This window comes from Corvus brachyrhynchos, unplaced genomic scaffold (assembly GCF_000691975.1).
Source record: "Corvus brachyrhynchos isolate BGI_N302 unplaced genomic scaffold, ASM69197v1 scaffold125, whole genome shotgun sequence".
NCBI classification, from domain to species: Eukaryota; Metazoa; Chordata; class Aves; order Passeriformes; family Corvidae; genus Corvus; species Corvus brachyrhynchos.
In genome coordinates this window covers 1,782,569-1,799,310 of record NW_008238342.1, presented here as the reverse complement: position 1 = coordinate 1,799,310, position 16,742 = coordinate 1,782,569, and the positions used below count along the sequence as shown (strand labels likewise).

The 16,742-nt window shown below is 45.9% G+C and overlaps 1 protein-coding gene across 9 annotated transcripts in view; it reads right to left on the bottom strand.

The window, feature by feature from the left end:
- Positions 1-16,742, bottom strand: part of PTPRT (protein tyrosine phosphatase, receptor type T) — a 315,834-nt gene continuing 299,092 nt past the window's right edge. For all 9 annotated transcript variants that reach the window (XM_017735146.1, XM_017735147.1, XM_017735148.1 and 6 more), the window contains 7 exons: positions 16,577-16,726; positions 12,464-12,637; positions 9,351-9,482; positions 5,419-5,544; positions 3,936-4,099; positions 2,947-3,082; positions 1-2,250 (listed from right to left, as the gene is read on the bottom strand). In XM_017735146.1, coding sequence (XP_017590635.1) covers positions 2,197-2,250; positions 2,947-3,082; positions 3,936-4,099; positions 5,419-5,544; positions 9,351-9,482; positions 12,464-12,637; positions 16,577-16,726 — 936 coding nt within the window. In that variant the 3' untranslated portion in view covers positions 1-2,196. The remainder of the gene's footprint in view (positions 2,251-2,946; positions 3,083-3,935; positions 4,100-5,418; positions 5,545-9,350; positions 9,483-12,463; positions 12,638-16,576; positions 16,727-16,742) is intronic.

Here is a 16,742-nt window from a genome sequence, read left to right as displayed (position 1 = left end):
TGCTGAATTTTGATCTTTAGTTGCAAAAAGAGAAAAACCCAATTCAGACCAGTAGCCTGAGATGCCAGACACCCACCTACAGCCCCAACTGGAACTAAAGATGATTTCATGACTTTTTGGCAGGCAACAGAAAGGACCAACCAGGAACAGTGCAGAGGCTCCTGTGAGAAGGTGGTTCATGATCAGTTAAGGCCTTCATGATATTAAAGCCAAGAATCCAAAGCTCCTTAGAAAAATCCCAGGTGGTTCAGCATCCTGTGAGCTCCCTCCTTTGCTTATCAAGAGGGGCATTAATGAAACTCCAAGCATCCTTCCCTAAGCTGGTGCAGGTCCTGGTGGACGACCACTGGTTGGGCACTGCTGTGTCTGAGTCGAGAGCTGCTTTTGCCAGATTTCATTTCCATCCCTCCTGGTCAAGGCGAGGGATTGCAGAAAGAATGACCATGGAACAGAGGTGCCTTTTGAACTCACAGACAGAATTAGCAAAGCATTTTGAACGTCTGGCATGCTCTGTGCCTGGCATGGGCAGGACAGAGCTCACAGCAGCCTCCGAGTATTTACCTGAGGGTGGAAAACTACAGGGTGATAAGAAAATTGGAGTTTCCTTAAACTCTTAACTTCAGTCTATCTTTCAGCAAGTCTGAATTTGAAGAAACATACATGCCAGAATCTAATTTACACACAGAGCAACCTCATATCCCTCACCCTCAAGATAAATAAATGGCTAAATTGAAATACTAATTATTGTAAAGTCTTGTTCATTCAATTTTTTTTTTTTTCTCCAAGATTACCCCGCAGACCTTAGTGATTAACTACTTCAACATACTTTTTCAGAAAAGCAATTTCTTAGCTGCTAAGACATCAGAATGAGGTCCAGAGCCATGGCAAAACACATCTGGTGTTTGTTTCAGAGAAGGAGACTTGCACAGGCAATTTGCAGAATAAAACAAAAGCCGTTTTGCTTAAGAAGCGAAGTTGCTGTGCTGGGCTAACACTTCTCTTTACAGGTGTCAGATTAGGTTCCTGTGTATGTACATCACCTTTCCTACAGCTCCAATGGGTTACAATTTTGAAGCTAGTAGGGCCTGGAAATAGTGAGGAAATCTTGCCCAAACCCAATTTTAAGAACCTTCAGACTTTAAACTCTTGAGCAGGAGCTTTCTTTGTTGTCTGTTTGCACAGTGCCTAGTTTTTTTTTTCATGACTAGGGGTCCTAAGTTCTACAGCAATACAAATAATGAATAAAAAAGAGTCATAGATAGTATATGAGCAATAATACCTACTTCATACCCTGTTTGTCAGACACACTGCACCCCAGCAAATACTTGGAAAATGCGGTAACGAAGTTACCGAGGTTGCAAGACAAATGCAATTGGTTTGATGCAAATATTTAACCTTCAGGTTCTAGTGGCTGGGAAAGTCCTCAGTGGCTTCACCAGCAGCAAAAGGACACAGACCAGAGGGATGGAACTGGGTCATGCACAGCCCTGGAAGTCGAGCAGAAACTGGGAGGAAACATTTGTGTGGAGGCAGTGAATCCATGAACAGCTTCTCATCTCCACCATCTATTTTCATGCTTAAAGGGACTACACATGGGAAGAGAACCCCAGCTTTTTCTTTTCATTTTTTTCTTTTTTGTTTTTGTGTCTGTGTTGGCCTTTTCATTTGGAAAAACAAATAAAAGGAAACAGATAAGGTAGACAAATCGTAATGAAACATTTCATGTATCCCCTATGGCTATCTCATTTTTCCCAAATGACTGCTGCATGAAATTAAAAAATTAAAAGGCTGGGATTTGAGAACAAAATTATAAATTAAAAAGGAGACATTTAAAAGAGAATTTCCTAAGGGTTTCATTCCTTCCCCACTCTGCAGCAAGCAGAGCAAAAATACAATCCAAAAGAGGAGAGAAGTCAGAGGGGATTAGAAAGTCCAGTCTTTCAGCCTGTCTCCCATTTTGCTAATTTTTACAGTAGGTTATTTAAGAAGCAGTAGATGTTCTGATAGAAAGCAGGCAGCAGCACACACAGGCATCGCCTCCGCTTCCAGGGAGGTCTCTGCAGCCTCAGTCTCTTGCTCCAGGAAGGAGTTGTTTTCCTTCCCACACTTGTTACTGCCTTCCAGTGCGGGACAGGGGAGAAGCATCCGCCAGAGTTTGGGGTCTGGCACATCGTGGGGTCCCCTCCCTTGGCTGGGCTAAAAGGAACTCAAGTATTCCAGTGCAACCTCGTATACAAATTTATACTGTTCCTGAAAGAGAGAACACAAAGGAATGGCATCAGGATATGGGTAAATTCCTCAGAGCCCTGTTCTACAAGCAAAAACACCTCCTCCCTCTCTCTTATACCCTTTGGCAGGAGCAGGCAAACACTGATTGTGTTCCTGTGTGATCCTGAGCAAGCATTGCTGGGAGATGGTGCTGTCAATGGAAGAGAAAAGCACTCAAAGAGACAGCCTCAGTCTGGACTATTCATTATTTGCCTCCAGCCCTCAGTGCACGTGTTGCTTCTGAGGCACGGACTCAGTGTGATCGATGGAGATGACTGAATTCAGGACACTTTAATCTCCTGAGCTGCAGGGAGCCAGGCCTGGGGGCTGGACTGTTCTACCTTCCTGGTTTCAAGGCACGTCACAGAACCCAGCACTGGGCTGGACAGGAGGACAAATCCCACTCTTCCCACAGCCATGGTGACAGCTCTGTGGGGTTTGACCTGAGGCAGCTGGGCATGGGACAGTGTGCCCATCACTCTGCCAGGGCATCCCCTCTGCTCAAAAAGAGAAGCAGGAGGATTCACTGAACATGCTAAAACAGGACCAGTTTTAACTCTGATGCCTTCATGTTCTGATTCATTTTGATTCATCCTGAACTAAGCCATGACATTTTCTTACCTATCCTGAAGTGCCTTGCACACAGTGGGTGGGAGAATGAGCAGAAAAAAGCCTCACCAGTGACTCCACCATGTTGGATTTGTTATTCCGTAGCGTTTTCACTATGTGGAACACGTCGATGATATTTTGCTGCTGGATCATTTCACACACGCTGCAGATGGCACAGAAGGTGCCGCTGCGTCCCCCGCCGTTCCTGGGAGCAGGAGAAAAGAGGTGAGGGTGGAGCTGGTGAGGCTGAGGGAAGGAGAGCCCACAGCTCACACCCCATGGACACTGGGGAAGGTCTTTAATGTAATGACTGGTCATGGATATTCAAGGATTTGTGTGCCTAAAGGGGCTCTGAGAGGCCTGGGGAGTGACTTGGAACAAGGGCATGGAGTGACAGGACAAGGGGCAGTGGCTTCCCACTGCCAGAGGGCAGGGTTAGTTGAATATTGAGAAGGAATTCCTCCCTTTGAAGCTGGGGAGGCCCTGGCACAGGGTGCCCAGAAAACCTGTGGCTGCCCCTGGACCCCTAGAAGTGTCCAAGGCCAGGGTGGACAGGGCTTGGAGCAACCTGGGACAGTGGCAGGTGTCCACTAGGACTGAGTGGTGCTTGGGCTCCCTTCCAACCCAAACCATTCTGTGAGTTTGTGAAAGTGGAGACCTGTAGACCAGGAGGCAGGGATGGAAGGGCTAAGGGACTCCTGGAGTGGTGGACAGGGAATCTCAAGGACTGCAGTGCTGCAAATCCCTGCTCTGGGCTCACAGCAGCTCTGTGCTCAGAGCTGGGCATGTGGCAGAGCTGCTTCAGCTCTCTCTGGGCTCCAGTCACAGGACCCACAATGTAGCAGAGCTTTTGGAGCTATTTCTCACTGCGATCAGTAAAATCCCTGGGCCAGGATACTATAATGCAGTACAATATCCAACTTGCAGTGTATGATAAATGTACTTTAACTGCATTTTCTCCAGCTGAAGCCTGGCAAGCCACCAGATTTCCAGATCCACAACCAGCTGTCTTCACACAGCACCGCGTGAGGCTGCAGACATTTTCCAGCCCTACTTACAGGCAGTGGACCACAGTGCGCCCGTCTCTGCCGTCGTACTGCTCCTGCCACTTCTCCAGCCTCCTGACCACCTTCAGCAGGGAGCGTTTGGAGGGAGGGGTGTCCCTGTAAGCCGGCCAGCCGATGTACTGCAGGTGCTGCACGATGCGATACCCGTCCTGCGGCTGGAACACAGGGCCTGCTCAGGGTGCTGGACGGGGCAGGGGCACAGGGACGGGGCAGAGCTGGGGCACTGGTGACACAGCATCCTCCCCTCTGCATCTGCACTGTTAGCATTGTCCACTCTGGGTACCTGACACAGTGCAGAAACAAGGGCTGATCCCTAGCCTGGATAATGATTATTACAGAGCCAGGCAGACACCAAAACATGGGACCCCTGTTTGGTTTCCAGAATAAAGTTTCATCAAAATGCACAAACAGATCAAATATCTCTTTCCTGGTTGCCTGTTCTGTGCCCTAAGAAGTAAAGGTGACCCTCAAAAATTCTCTGGGGACTGTGGAGGGAAAGCACCCTCATAAATTTGCTGGCAGTGGCCGTGGTGTTGGACACGGATGAGTGCAGAGAGCTGTGAGTGCACAGCACCCACCCTGCCAGCCCTGCATCCACAGGCCAGCTCCATCTGAGAGTCACAGAGCCTTGGTCTGACCAGCTTTATGATCCCCAGGCTCTCACTGGGACACAGGAATGTGCCTAATATCCAACCAATTTATCAATTTCTGTGACTGGACCACAAGGTTCCCTCTGCAGTGCCACAATGGAACTGCTGCCCAGGCTCTGACCATGCGGAGACTGATGTGTTAAACTGCAAGGAGATACAATTTGTGGAGCCTGCTTCCATTTCTGATTAGAAAAAATGAAAGAGGAACAACAAAGAAAACCTAATCAATCTGGGAAACAACTAATGAGAGAAAAATCCTCTGCTGAAGCCCTTTCCTGCAGCCCTGAAGTCGGATTGCCAAGGCTCAGTGTGCAGATAAACTTTGTTTCTATCATTTCAGCTGTCCTGGGGCTGAGGGACACAGACAAAGAGTTGCTTACAGAAATGGCAGTTGCTTATTTATAGGGAAAGCAGTGGCAATTGGGAATCCCAGTCTAGCCAGTAAACATTGCATCTGTCTTCAGAGATGCTGCCTGGTAGCTGACAGATGGAGAGCTGCTGACACCATCCCAGTTTATTTCCTGCAATACTGATGGCTTTGTATTGGCTACAAAGTGATGAATTGTTCTCAGATACACACAGAAAAATGCTCACCATTTAAATACAGATTTTCAGCTCATATCATCCACTTGCTGCCTTCAGCCAAGAGTCCTTTAGCAATGCAGGCTGATTAAATGTTAATTAAAGGAAGTAGCTGCAGTGGAATTTCGTTCCTAGGTGAGGGATTCTGCATCTCTAAACCACAAGTCTTGGCTCTGCCTCTTCCTCAAGTCAAAATGTGTTTTTGAGAATAACCAGGAAATGTGGTATCTCTCCTCTCTTACCCTGGCCATGTTGCAAATCCGGAATATCCGGTTGATGATATCTTCATCAATGTCTGCGGAAACAAACTCCACTTGGATTGGGCCGTAACAACAGGATGTCTTCTCAGGCCAGTACTGCATGCAGAGCTAGGAAATAAACAAAACCAAACAGAAATCTTAATTATGAACATACTCAATCATTCCATTTGGATTTATAACCAGCTCAAAATCCATCACCAATCTTGTATAATGTGGCTTTGTTCAGAGAAGATCTCATTCTAGCTCAGTAAAACATTTTATATCCTGAGTATGAAGAAAAAAAGAAATATATTTTAGGGCCTGGACTTTTCTTGCTGTTTATTTTTGCATGAACACAATTTGTAACGGATTGAATTCTGGGTCTAGAGGTGCAGAGAAGGTGGCGGACAAATGAAGCTTCTGTAAAGGTAGAGATTGAAAAGGAACATTAGAAGATTAGTGTCTGTAGATAAATTTAATAGGAACCATAAAGATTTGGTAAAAATGAGGAAACAGTCCAGGCACCAAGAAAATTAATCTTAATTCAAACAAACTGGAATTTCTTTTTTTCTGCAAGATGAACTTTTTATCTTTCTGGCTCTACCAAGTGAGCAGGGGAAGGAGATTGAGTTTCTGGTTTCAGGGTGAACCACAACTGCATCTCTGAAGTTTGTGAAGCAGGCTGGAAGTCTTTTTCTTGTGCTGATGTCATTGAGTTGAAAGGACAAAAAACATCCTATGCACACAAATTACAATCTAAGGATTTTAAATCCATCTGGAAATAGATCATGGCGCAAAAATATTTTGCATGAGATCTCATTAGCAGTTTCTGCTAAGATTGTATTTCTTTGTGGGTTTTTTTCCTTCCTATTTTCAAGTGTAATTTTGTACAAGTTTTGAAACCCCCAGATGCTCATTTGAACTTGATCCCAAGCTTTTCAAGTTCAATCACTGCCAGCAACAATGTCGAGTGTGCATGCAACTGCATTAATTCTGCACTCCTGTTCTTCCTTTGATCACATAGGATTGAAATTGGGTGGGATATTCACACAATCTTATGCATCTTTGCCCCTGTTGGTTTTTCAAGATTAAGCAAGCCAGCCACGACCACACAAGCAAGTCCTTTGAAGGGATTCTTTACTCTTCATTCAGACTTTCAAGCTGCCTAGTGATCTCCTCTCAAAGCATCTGTCCCACAGGCAGGGAGATGTGAGCCGAGCAGGAGCTTTAGCAAACAACCTCAAGGTGCACTGGAAAGCAGAAAAAGATTAAACCTTCCCTTAGCATGGGAACTTTGCTTCTCCCAGAGCAGGTGTGTGGATGGCTACCTCTCCAAACACACAGGTGTACACACTGCTGAAAAATGGCTGCTGTGTGCTCTGACCTCCACGTGGGTTTATCTGCACCTTTTCCCTGTGCTCAGGGCACAGCCTGGGATCAGGCACTGCTCAACAGGCAGGTGATGACAACATTGTCATGCAGGGACAGGGCGGGCACGGTGCCAAGTCCCCCTCCAGAAAATGCATCTCCACAATGGATCTGATGATCTGCTGGAGGGCAGGAAGGATCTGCAGAGGGATCTGGATTGATGGGCTGAGGCCACTGGCGTGAGGCTCAATCACACAGTGGTTGTGTGAAGGGCAACAGAGCTGGGGGAGGGGCTGGAGCCCCAGGAGTGGCTGAGGGAGCTGGGAAAGGGGCTCAGCCTGGAGCAAAGGAGGCTCAGGGGGGACCTTGTGGCTCTGCACAAGTCCCTGACAGGAGGGGGCAGCCGGGGGGGTCGGGCTCTGCTCCCAGGGAACAGGGACAGGAGGAGAGGGAACGGCCTCAAGTTGTGCCAGGGGAGGCTTAGACTGGATACTGGGAAAATTTCTCCACTGAAAGGGTGGTCAGGCATTGGAACAGGCTGCCCAGGGCAGTGGTGGAGCCACCATCCCTGGAAGGATTTAAAAGACATGTAGATGTGGCGCTTGGAGACATGGGTTAGTGGTGAATTTGGCAGTGCTGAGATAACTCCATCGAGGTTGGAGTCAATGATCTTAGAGGTCTTTTCCACACCAAATGATTCTATGATATCAAGCTGCCACACCTGGTCCTGGTAGCTCATACAATACAAACTTTAAAATCCTCCTTAACTTCCAGTGCCACCTGGGTGTTCTGGCATTGGCTGCACTCTCGAGGGAGGTGACACTGTGCTACAGAAACTGTCAAAGTGACTTCATGCACTGCCAAATCCCCTTTCCTGTGCCTACAGACCACATCATAACAGCAAAACTTTGCTAGGAAAAGAAATAAGCTTTGTGTAGAAAGACAGTCAGAAGAATAACACTGGCTGAAACTGAAAGGTTTGTGTTTTCCAAGAACCAAGTGTGAGAAAGTGTGTCATTTCCAGAAAAAGCTGGGTTTGGCTTTGAAGTGTCAGGAAAAAAAGATGAAATTTGTCTCTGGATTGAATGCCAAGATGCAGAATCAAGGAGGGTGGATGGAAGAGGGAAACAGAAGATCCAGAGGATCTCTGGTTGCTCACAGAGAGGTGGGGCTCTGCAGGGCACCAGGAGAACCCAGTGCTGAGCAGAGCTCTCCCTGCAGCTGGAATGGAATCCCACAGAGTTCCCCCTAATGGGACATCCCCTTAAGGACTGGGGCAGTTGGTTTCTCCATCACCGTCCAAAAAAGAGACCAGTAATTTCACTGCCTCCATGTGTGGTAAGACTGGGAAGAGACAAATGAAAAATGAATCCATGAAGTACCAACTGCTTGAGGGTTCCTCTCTTCTCATAGAACAAGTGCTGGAATGGGTGAATTAGCCATGCCAAATGTACTCTCCACACAAATTGCATGATTGTGCCTTTTTGAAAGCTGTTATCCTCTGCCACTCATCAGCAAGTTGGCTGGAGACACCAGGGCAGAAGGAATGGCAAAAGCTCCTCCCTGGCAAGCTCAAATCCTGAAAATCACGGTGTGGCCAGTAGCCAAAACCCAACTTAGATGTGGAATTAAAAAGAAAGAAAAAAAAAAAGATACAAAGCACTATGTTCTTGTCAAACTGTGCAAAGCACATTTCTCAGTATTACAGAATTGTGCTGGAAATCTCAGGGGAAAGATCCTTCAAATTATTTCAGCTCTCTTGGTTTTATTCTTCTGGAAATGCTCTGTGAAAAAGGCAAGTGTGAAGCACACTGGGGCTGTGGTAGGGAGCACTTTCTTGAACCAAATGCAGACAAAAATGTGAAAGGGAAGAAAGTGGGTTTGGGAGGGAAATTCTGGGCTGGAAACACAAAGTAATTCTGTAATATAGAAAGTATTTATATAAAACTTTTTAATACTTTCAAATATATCAACTTTATATAATTTTATATCAAAGTATTTATATAATAAGCGGGGAGACCTTATAGCAACTTTCCAGTACATAAAAGCGGGTTACAGGAAGGCTGGAGGGGGACTTTTCAGAAGGATGTGGAGGGATAGGAAAGAGAGGAATAGCATTAAGCTGAAGGAGGCCAGAGTTAGATGGGATATCAGGAAGAAATTCTTCCCTGTGAGGGTGGGCAGGCCCCGGCACAGGTTGCCCAGAGCAGCTGTGGCTGCCCCTGGATCCCTGGAAGTGTCCAAGGCCAGGCTGGATGGGGCTTGGAGCAGCCTGGGCTGGTGGAAGGTGTCCCTGCCCATGGCAGGGGTGGGATGAGATGAACTTTAAGGTCTCTTCCCATCCAAACCCTTCTGTGATCCCTTTTAATTGCAACAAGAATTAGCTTACAAAGAGCCAAGCATGTGGATTTATTCTCCATTTAAACCCCAAACATCACCTATTACTTTCCAGCTTCCCCTCATTTATTTATTGGGGTGGGAGGGCCAAAGAAAATGGGAGCAGGAACTCTCTGAAACCCCCTGGATTTGAGAAGGAAGTGACATGCCAGGAATGAAGAGCCACTCACCTGTGCTGCATCCATCTCGTTGAGCATCACCACGGAGGAGCAGTTGTAGTCAAACACCAGCCTCCAGAAGTCTGCGATGGTGTTGGGCAAAGGGTGCTGGGTGACAATGAAGGCAGCAGGTTGCTTGTGGCTCTAACAAAAGAATAAGATGAGTTAAAAAAACAAAAAAATTCAATCAACTTTTATTCAAAGGAATATTATACCCGGGAGGCTGTGGGGACGCAATCTGAGCCATTTAACCAGATTATACAAATCACACATCCTGCTCCTTGTTATCGCTCCGCAATGAATGAACGCCTCGTAATGGGATTCCTTTGCTCCCAATGAAGACATTTCATTAAAGAAGTGTCACAAGAGCAGAGATTACCCAAATCAATTATTTATATTTTGAGACACAGCAAATAATGCTAATTCTGCTATTACTACTACTATCAGTAATATTAATAATTGGAAGGAAAACAGCTGGAAGCAAATGCTCTCCTTTATGCTGTGGTAGCCTCGAGGATCTCCAGAAGGGATTAGCCCAGTCTGCTGTGGCTGCCTGGGGGCGCAGTGTGACAGAGGTGGCACACTTGGATCCCAGCCATCCTTTATGAGCTTGTGGGGCAGCATTCAGAGCCTGTGACGTTGGCATTTAATTTCTGATATCATTCTTTCACCTCAGAAAGGCCCCCTGGCCTCAGCCTCCCTAAGCATGAAGGGGTGGAGCTGTGCTCCCAACCTCTGTGGGGCTGAGTTAATGAATGTTTGTGAGGCTCTCAGGGATGAAAGGCCACAAGCTGAAAACTATCGTTCTCCAACCACGGCAGGCAAGGCTTAAATGAGCCTGGAAACTGCACAGTCCTTTGTGCTGTACATCCGTGAAGCAGACTTGAATCAAAAGGCACACTAATTCTGGGGTAAAAAAACAAAAGAGCACAAAAATCCCTCCAACAGAATAAAATTCTGGATTTAAAGTGAAGAAATAAATAAAATCCTGAAGCATTAAGCTGCCCATCATGGGGGTTTGCCTTTTCTCCTCCACCTGAGGCAGATGTGGGTGGAAGTGCTGGGCAGGCCATGCTGGGAAAAAGGTGCTTGTGAGTGTGCACGTGCGAGGAGGGTGATGGGACATGACACAGAGAGAAGGAAAAGGAAACAATTTATTGGGAATTATAGTCTGGAACGGACTTCTCTCTTTTTCCCCATTCTGCATCTCACATCTAGAAACACCAGTATGGGTCAAAAGCAGTGAAGTACCAGAGCAGTGGTGGCAACATAGTGGCAAATAAAACAGTGAGGTTTATCTCTTAATTAAACACCAGAGTGTTCCTGCTGTGGTTTTTTCATGGTGTGCCAGCAGCAAAATGCAAACCTGGCTAAACCCTTGGCTGAAGGGCACAAGTGCTTGTGGGGTTTGCCATTAGGAGAAAAAAGAAACCTTCCCCAGATATTTAAGACAGGGGAGGAACCAGGTTCACTGTCCTATTTCAAAGGGAAGGTGACACACAGGTGTGAATTACTCATGCAAGAGAACATGTGTGGGATTACGGGGGAATGATGATGTCAGGGACACATGGAATCATGTTTTTCTCCAAACCCCATGGATTAAATACAAATCTATCATCACTTCTACATGGCTTGACTCACAATGTGCCTTTAATCTCATTTTTTGCACTCCATTGTTTTAGGGGAAGGTGAGGGACAGTTTTGCTCCATTCAAGGCAATATGGGATGGAGGGTGTCCTCTAAGGGTCCATGGTCAGTACAAGACTTCACACATGAAGTTACCAGGGAAAAAAAGAATTTACAAGGTCTGTTCTCAGCAAGAACAGCTACGAAAATGTAGGATTTTAGCTGTTCCCTTGTGATTATTTTTGCCCCCAAAGTTCCTGATTCCTCTATGGAAAGAAAGAGAAAAGCCAGAGAACATGAGAGCAGCTGAATTTCAATGGAAGGTGAAAAATTGCTTTGTACTTAAAAAAATTAATCCACTGGAATTTTGTGGGGAAGGATACAAATATTAGCAAAGTGATTTGAGGCAATAAGGGCTGAAATGTACAAACATTCCCAATCCCTAAGAAAGCAAAGACTGGATTGTGCTTCTGCAGATGTGCAAAAGCACTGAACACACTTTAAAAAACAAGTTTCCTCAGGCATGTTTGCAATGAAAACATCACAATCTTGCAGAAAAAAACTAAAATAACTTCTGTGACCATTTGACCAAATTATCTTAAATGCAACAGCATCGCTGTTTCCCAAAGACTGAAGAACAGACAAAATTAAAAACAGTGACCCTGTTGCTGCCAGGGAAAAAATGAAGGTTTTTCACCCTGGATCACATTTACACATACTCCAAGTGCAATAATTAGTGGCTTTAAAGACGTCTGTGTCCAAAGGCACCACAGCAAAAAGAAGCCATCAACATAATTCATCCTCCACAAATGACCCATGCTGTGAAATTCCAGGCTATAAACAAAGCGAGGGAAAATGCCTTTGGACAGAGTCACATCAGCTCAACTCACATCCTTTAGCCTGGAAGTATTTTGCACATCTGATCCCTGCACTCCCACATTCTTAACTGCATTAAGATCAAATCAATCACTCGCTCCACACTGCAAATGATCCTTTTTCAAAGAGCTGACCTGGCAAACATTTCTCTTCCCAATGGATACAAAAACTAACTTATGGGAAGAGCTGTCCCACCACTTCTTCCTGCATCTGCCTTTCTATGATCCAGCCTCAGACTGCACATTGAGGGATGTCTTTGCCAAAAATTCTCCATGGTGTGGTGCAGAACTAAGGGTGTGTGATCACAGAATAGGCTGGCTTGGAAGGGACCCTCAAGGATCACTGAGTCCAGCTCCTGGCCCTGCACAGCACCATCCCCAAGAGTTCCCAAAAGTATGGTCTGAAAGCTTCTTGAACTCTGTCAGGCTGGTGCTGTGACCACCTCCCAGGGATAATCACAGTCTAGAGGACATATCTTGGTGCTGAGGAGAAAATCCACGTGCTTTGCCCGGTTTGGAGATACCAGACTCAGAAACTACAGCTAAGTTCTTTTCTTCAGATCCATTCTCTCAGAAAAGCATCCTGAGAAGGAATGAAGCGGGTGGGGCCAGAGCAGTGCTTACATCCATGAGTGCAGCATTGATGTAGTTGCTGGACTCGCCATCCACGGAGATGAGGAAGGGCAGGCAGCGGTCCAGGGGCAGCACGTCCATGCAGCGGTTCTTGTCGTGGTTGCGGGGCAGCAGCCCGATGCTGCAATCCTCCGGCCGCACCCGCGGCGTCACGATGTTCAGGGTCTGTGCAGGGGCAGGGAGCAGGGGAAACAAAGACACAAACAGGCTGAGTGCCTCGGAGTTCACTTCCAAGAAGGATGCCATATGCCCAGTATGTTTGTTTGAAAGGGACTCAGACTGGCAGAGCTTTGGCATCCCAGAGATAAAAAGGAAGGAGCATTAAGAAGCTTGTTGCTGTTCTAACACATTGCGTTTTGCAGATTGTCCTGAGGAACTCTTCCAAATGTTGTTAGCTCCAGCAAAAATTGAAAGCACTATACCCCTCCCAAGCATTTCCAGCTCTAAACCCCCAGAGCAGCCAGACAACATTTCTGTTCTTTCCTAGAGGCTGGAAATAGGTGTCACAGGTATAAGATGCAGTTTGAGGTGGTGATGGAGTGAAACCTCCTCCTGTTTCAACCATCCTTAGGGTGGAAGCACAAATCCTTCTCCCTCTGCAAGGGGGTCCTGTGCAGGTGTACCCTGAGGACCACCCAGGAGGTCAGGCTGTGTTCAGAGCCTCTGGTGATCCCTCAAGCTACTGACTTATCTTATAAAAACCTAAGATCAAATGTTGTTTTGAGGTTTTTTAACAGAAAAGTCTATTTGTTTCATACATTATTTAGATTGATACTTTCCTTTTGAAGTGACACAGAGGATGCTTCACTTACACAGTCATACCCAATCTCTGGGGCCCTGCTTTCAGTCTTTGACTGTTGTCTGTCTTTTCCACAGCTTGACAGACTACGTTTCTTTAAATTTATTTTTGTTTTGTGTTCCCCATTGTGGAGGCCTCCTGACAAACCAGTCCAGCTTGGTCAGCAAGGATCAAAACTCAGAAATCAAAGTGAATGCATCTTAACACCAGTGCTTAAGTGGTGGTAGATCAGTGGCTGTCTGATGTCATTGTATTTTCACTTTTACATCTCCTCTTGCTGAGCAAAGCCCATGGAGTCCTACAGTGAACTCTCTGCAGCCAGAAGAATGCAAAATATTTAGGGGCCAAAAAAAAAAAAAAAATCTTACAAAGAACTGGACTTCTGCCACAGAGAGGTTATGAACGAAGAAAAGAGGAAGGTTAAATAATCCAAAACAAAAGAAGGTGTCAAAGTATGAAACTTGAGATAATATAGCTGCTCTAAATGATTCAGGTTCTACGTGGTCTGGAGATGGAAGGCAGGGAGTCTGGCTGGGGAGAAAACAGGAAATCTCAGATCTCTGACAGTGCAGATAATCAGGCAGGTGACTTGTTAGTGATTTAGTCCTGCCTATTTTATGCCACTGCCCCCTCTCCCTTGCTCCTGTACTGATTCAGATTACAAAAACTCTCCAGAGCGAGCTTTTGTGTGTCCAGACAACATGTAGAGCATGAGAAACACATCCAGCCTTACCTCAGGGCCAGTGGGACCTATATACCACAAACTGCAAGCACAGGTCTATAGTTAGATCAACTGCTTCCTAAAGATTGCAGCAAAGAGGCTTTGCATTAAACCCAGACAATCAGGGCTGAGGAACGCTCTGAGCCAAAATCCTGTAAAAATAGATTCTACAACGAGACAGACACCGAACCTCTTATGCAAAGCACAGCAGAGCAGTTCCTTCCCACAGGAGCTGCCAGCCCCTGGCAGCTCAAAAGAACAAGCACAGAGGCGACAAATCCCGTCTCATATCATGACAAAATGCACCCAGCAAGCAGTGGCTTTTTTTTTAATAGTGTGGGTTTTTTAAACAGCATTTGATGAAGTTCGGCTCTGGCTCCTTCATGCCAAGCATTCAGAAGCAGAAACACTTTTACAGATCTGCTATCACTTGATAGAACCAGATCTTTTTTTAATTGAACTGCCATCAGTTGGGATCCACATTCTTTATCTCACTATACCAACCCTGATGATTCCCTGTAAGGCTTCAGATAAAAGACACACATTCTCCCTCTGCACAGAGAGGGAGGAAAAGAGGCCTCTGACTCAGGCTGGGGCTCCCAAAAGACATTCTCTTGCTGCAAAAGACACTTTGCTTGGGAGAGGGGGTGGGAATTACTACAATTAAAGCAATCTCCACCCTTTTACTCTGACTATGAGTGAACTCAACAAATAGTAGATGTCTCTCTCTTTCCCATCAAACTCACCTTGCTCCAAATTTCCCACAATCTTGTTTTTTGCCTTACATTGATGTTGGCTCAAAATCGTAGAACCACAGAATGGTTTGGGTTGGAAGGGGACCTTAAAGCCCAACCATTCCACTCCCCTGCCATGGGGTCTATAGTTAGATCAACTGCTTCCTAAAGATTGCAGCAAAGAGGCTTTGCATTAAACCCAGACAATCAGGGCTGAGGAACGCTCTGAGCCAAAATCCTGTAAAAATAGATTCTACAACGAGACAGACACCGAACCTCTTATGCAAAGCACAGCAGAGCAGTTCCTTCCCACAGGAGCTGCCAGCCCCTGGCAGCTCAAAAGAACAAGCACAGAGGCGACAAATCCCGTCTCATATCATGACAAAATGCACCCAGCAAGCAGTGGCTTTTTTTTTAATAGTGTGGGTTTTTTAAACAGCATTTGATGAAGTTCGGCTCTGGCTCCTTCATGCCAAGCATTCAGAAGCAGAAACACTTTTACAGATCTGCTATCACTTGATAGAACCAGATCTTTTTTTAATTGAACTGCCATCAGTTGGGATCCACATTCTTTATCTCACTATACCAACCCTGATGATTCCCTGTAAGGCTTCAGATAAAAGACACACATTCTCCCTCTGCACAGAGAGGGAGGAAAAGAGGCCTCTGACTCAGGCTGGGGCTCCCAAAAGACATTCTCTTGCTGCAAAAGACACTTTGCTTGGGAGAGGGGGTGGGAATTACTACAATTAAAGCAATCTCCACCCTTTTACTCTGACTATGAGTGAACTCAACAAATAGTAGATGTCTCTCTCTTTCCCATCAAACTCACCTTGCTCCAAATTTCCCACAATCTTGTTTTTTGCCTTACATTGATGTTGGCTCAAAATCGTAGAACCACAGAATGGTTTGGGTTGGAAGGGGACCTTAAAGCCCAACCATTCCACTCCCCTGCCATGGGCAGGGACACCTTCCACTATCCCAGGTTGCTCCAAGCCCTGTCCAGCCTGGCCTTGGGCACTTCCAGGGATCCAGGGGCAGCCACAGCTTCTCTGGGCACCCTGTGCCAGTTTCTCTTCAGCCTCGCAGTAATGAATTACAGATTCATGGGAAATAAGACTGGAAAACTTAGTTCAGTGTTCAGAATTCTGGGTGAACTCTCCATGGTGTGAGAGGTACAACTGCACAGGGCCCATGGCTGAGCGTCCCAAGCCCATTTACCAGGGTGGGAAAAGCAACAGCGACAGGAAGCAAAGGAGGGGCCCCCATTTTGTTGCTTGCCCTGGGCAAAGAGCACTAATGGAGCACTTGAGAGTTTTACTGTCCATCATTTTGGGTTTCGTCACCAGGTACCTGGCAAAACATGGACAGTGAACTGAGGTGTTCATTGACATTTACTTGAAAATTAACAGTAGCCAAAATTGTTAATTTTCCCTCTCTCCCCTGCATGGAAGGTTGTCAACAAGCTGATTGTCAAAGCTTGGAAGCACCATAAGAGCCACAAGAATGGATAATAAGGCACCTTGAGGCATAAATGTTTCTGTATAAATTATGGAAGAAAATGAACAACACAATACTTATTAAAATAAGAAGTACAGCATTATGTGTGACAATTACTACCCTTGCTCTACTGGAACGATGGGAAGAGTTTTTTCCTTGCTCAAGGTTGAGTAGTCCACGTTCAAAAACAAACCTCTGCCTGACCCAGCAGTACAACGAAAATCAACTGAAATCAGACCTTGGCTCAGTGTCCCCCTTCTCTGCTCTGCTGGAAATCACGAAATAACACACAGAAATTGATTAAACACCTTCAATACACCAACTGCAGTGACTGAGACATATGAAATTACCTGAAACTCATCTTTTATCTGGCTGGAATTGGTCTGTGGATCCAATCTGCTGATGTTGTAATATATGGATCTGAACTCACAGACTGGAATGGCCGTGTTGCCACAGAGACATGCCTCCAGAATGGCATCATGGACAAACACGTACTGCTCCTGCACAGGGGAGGGG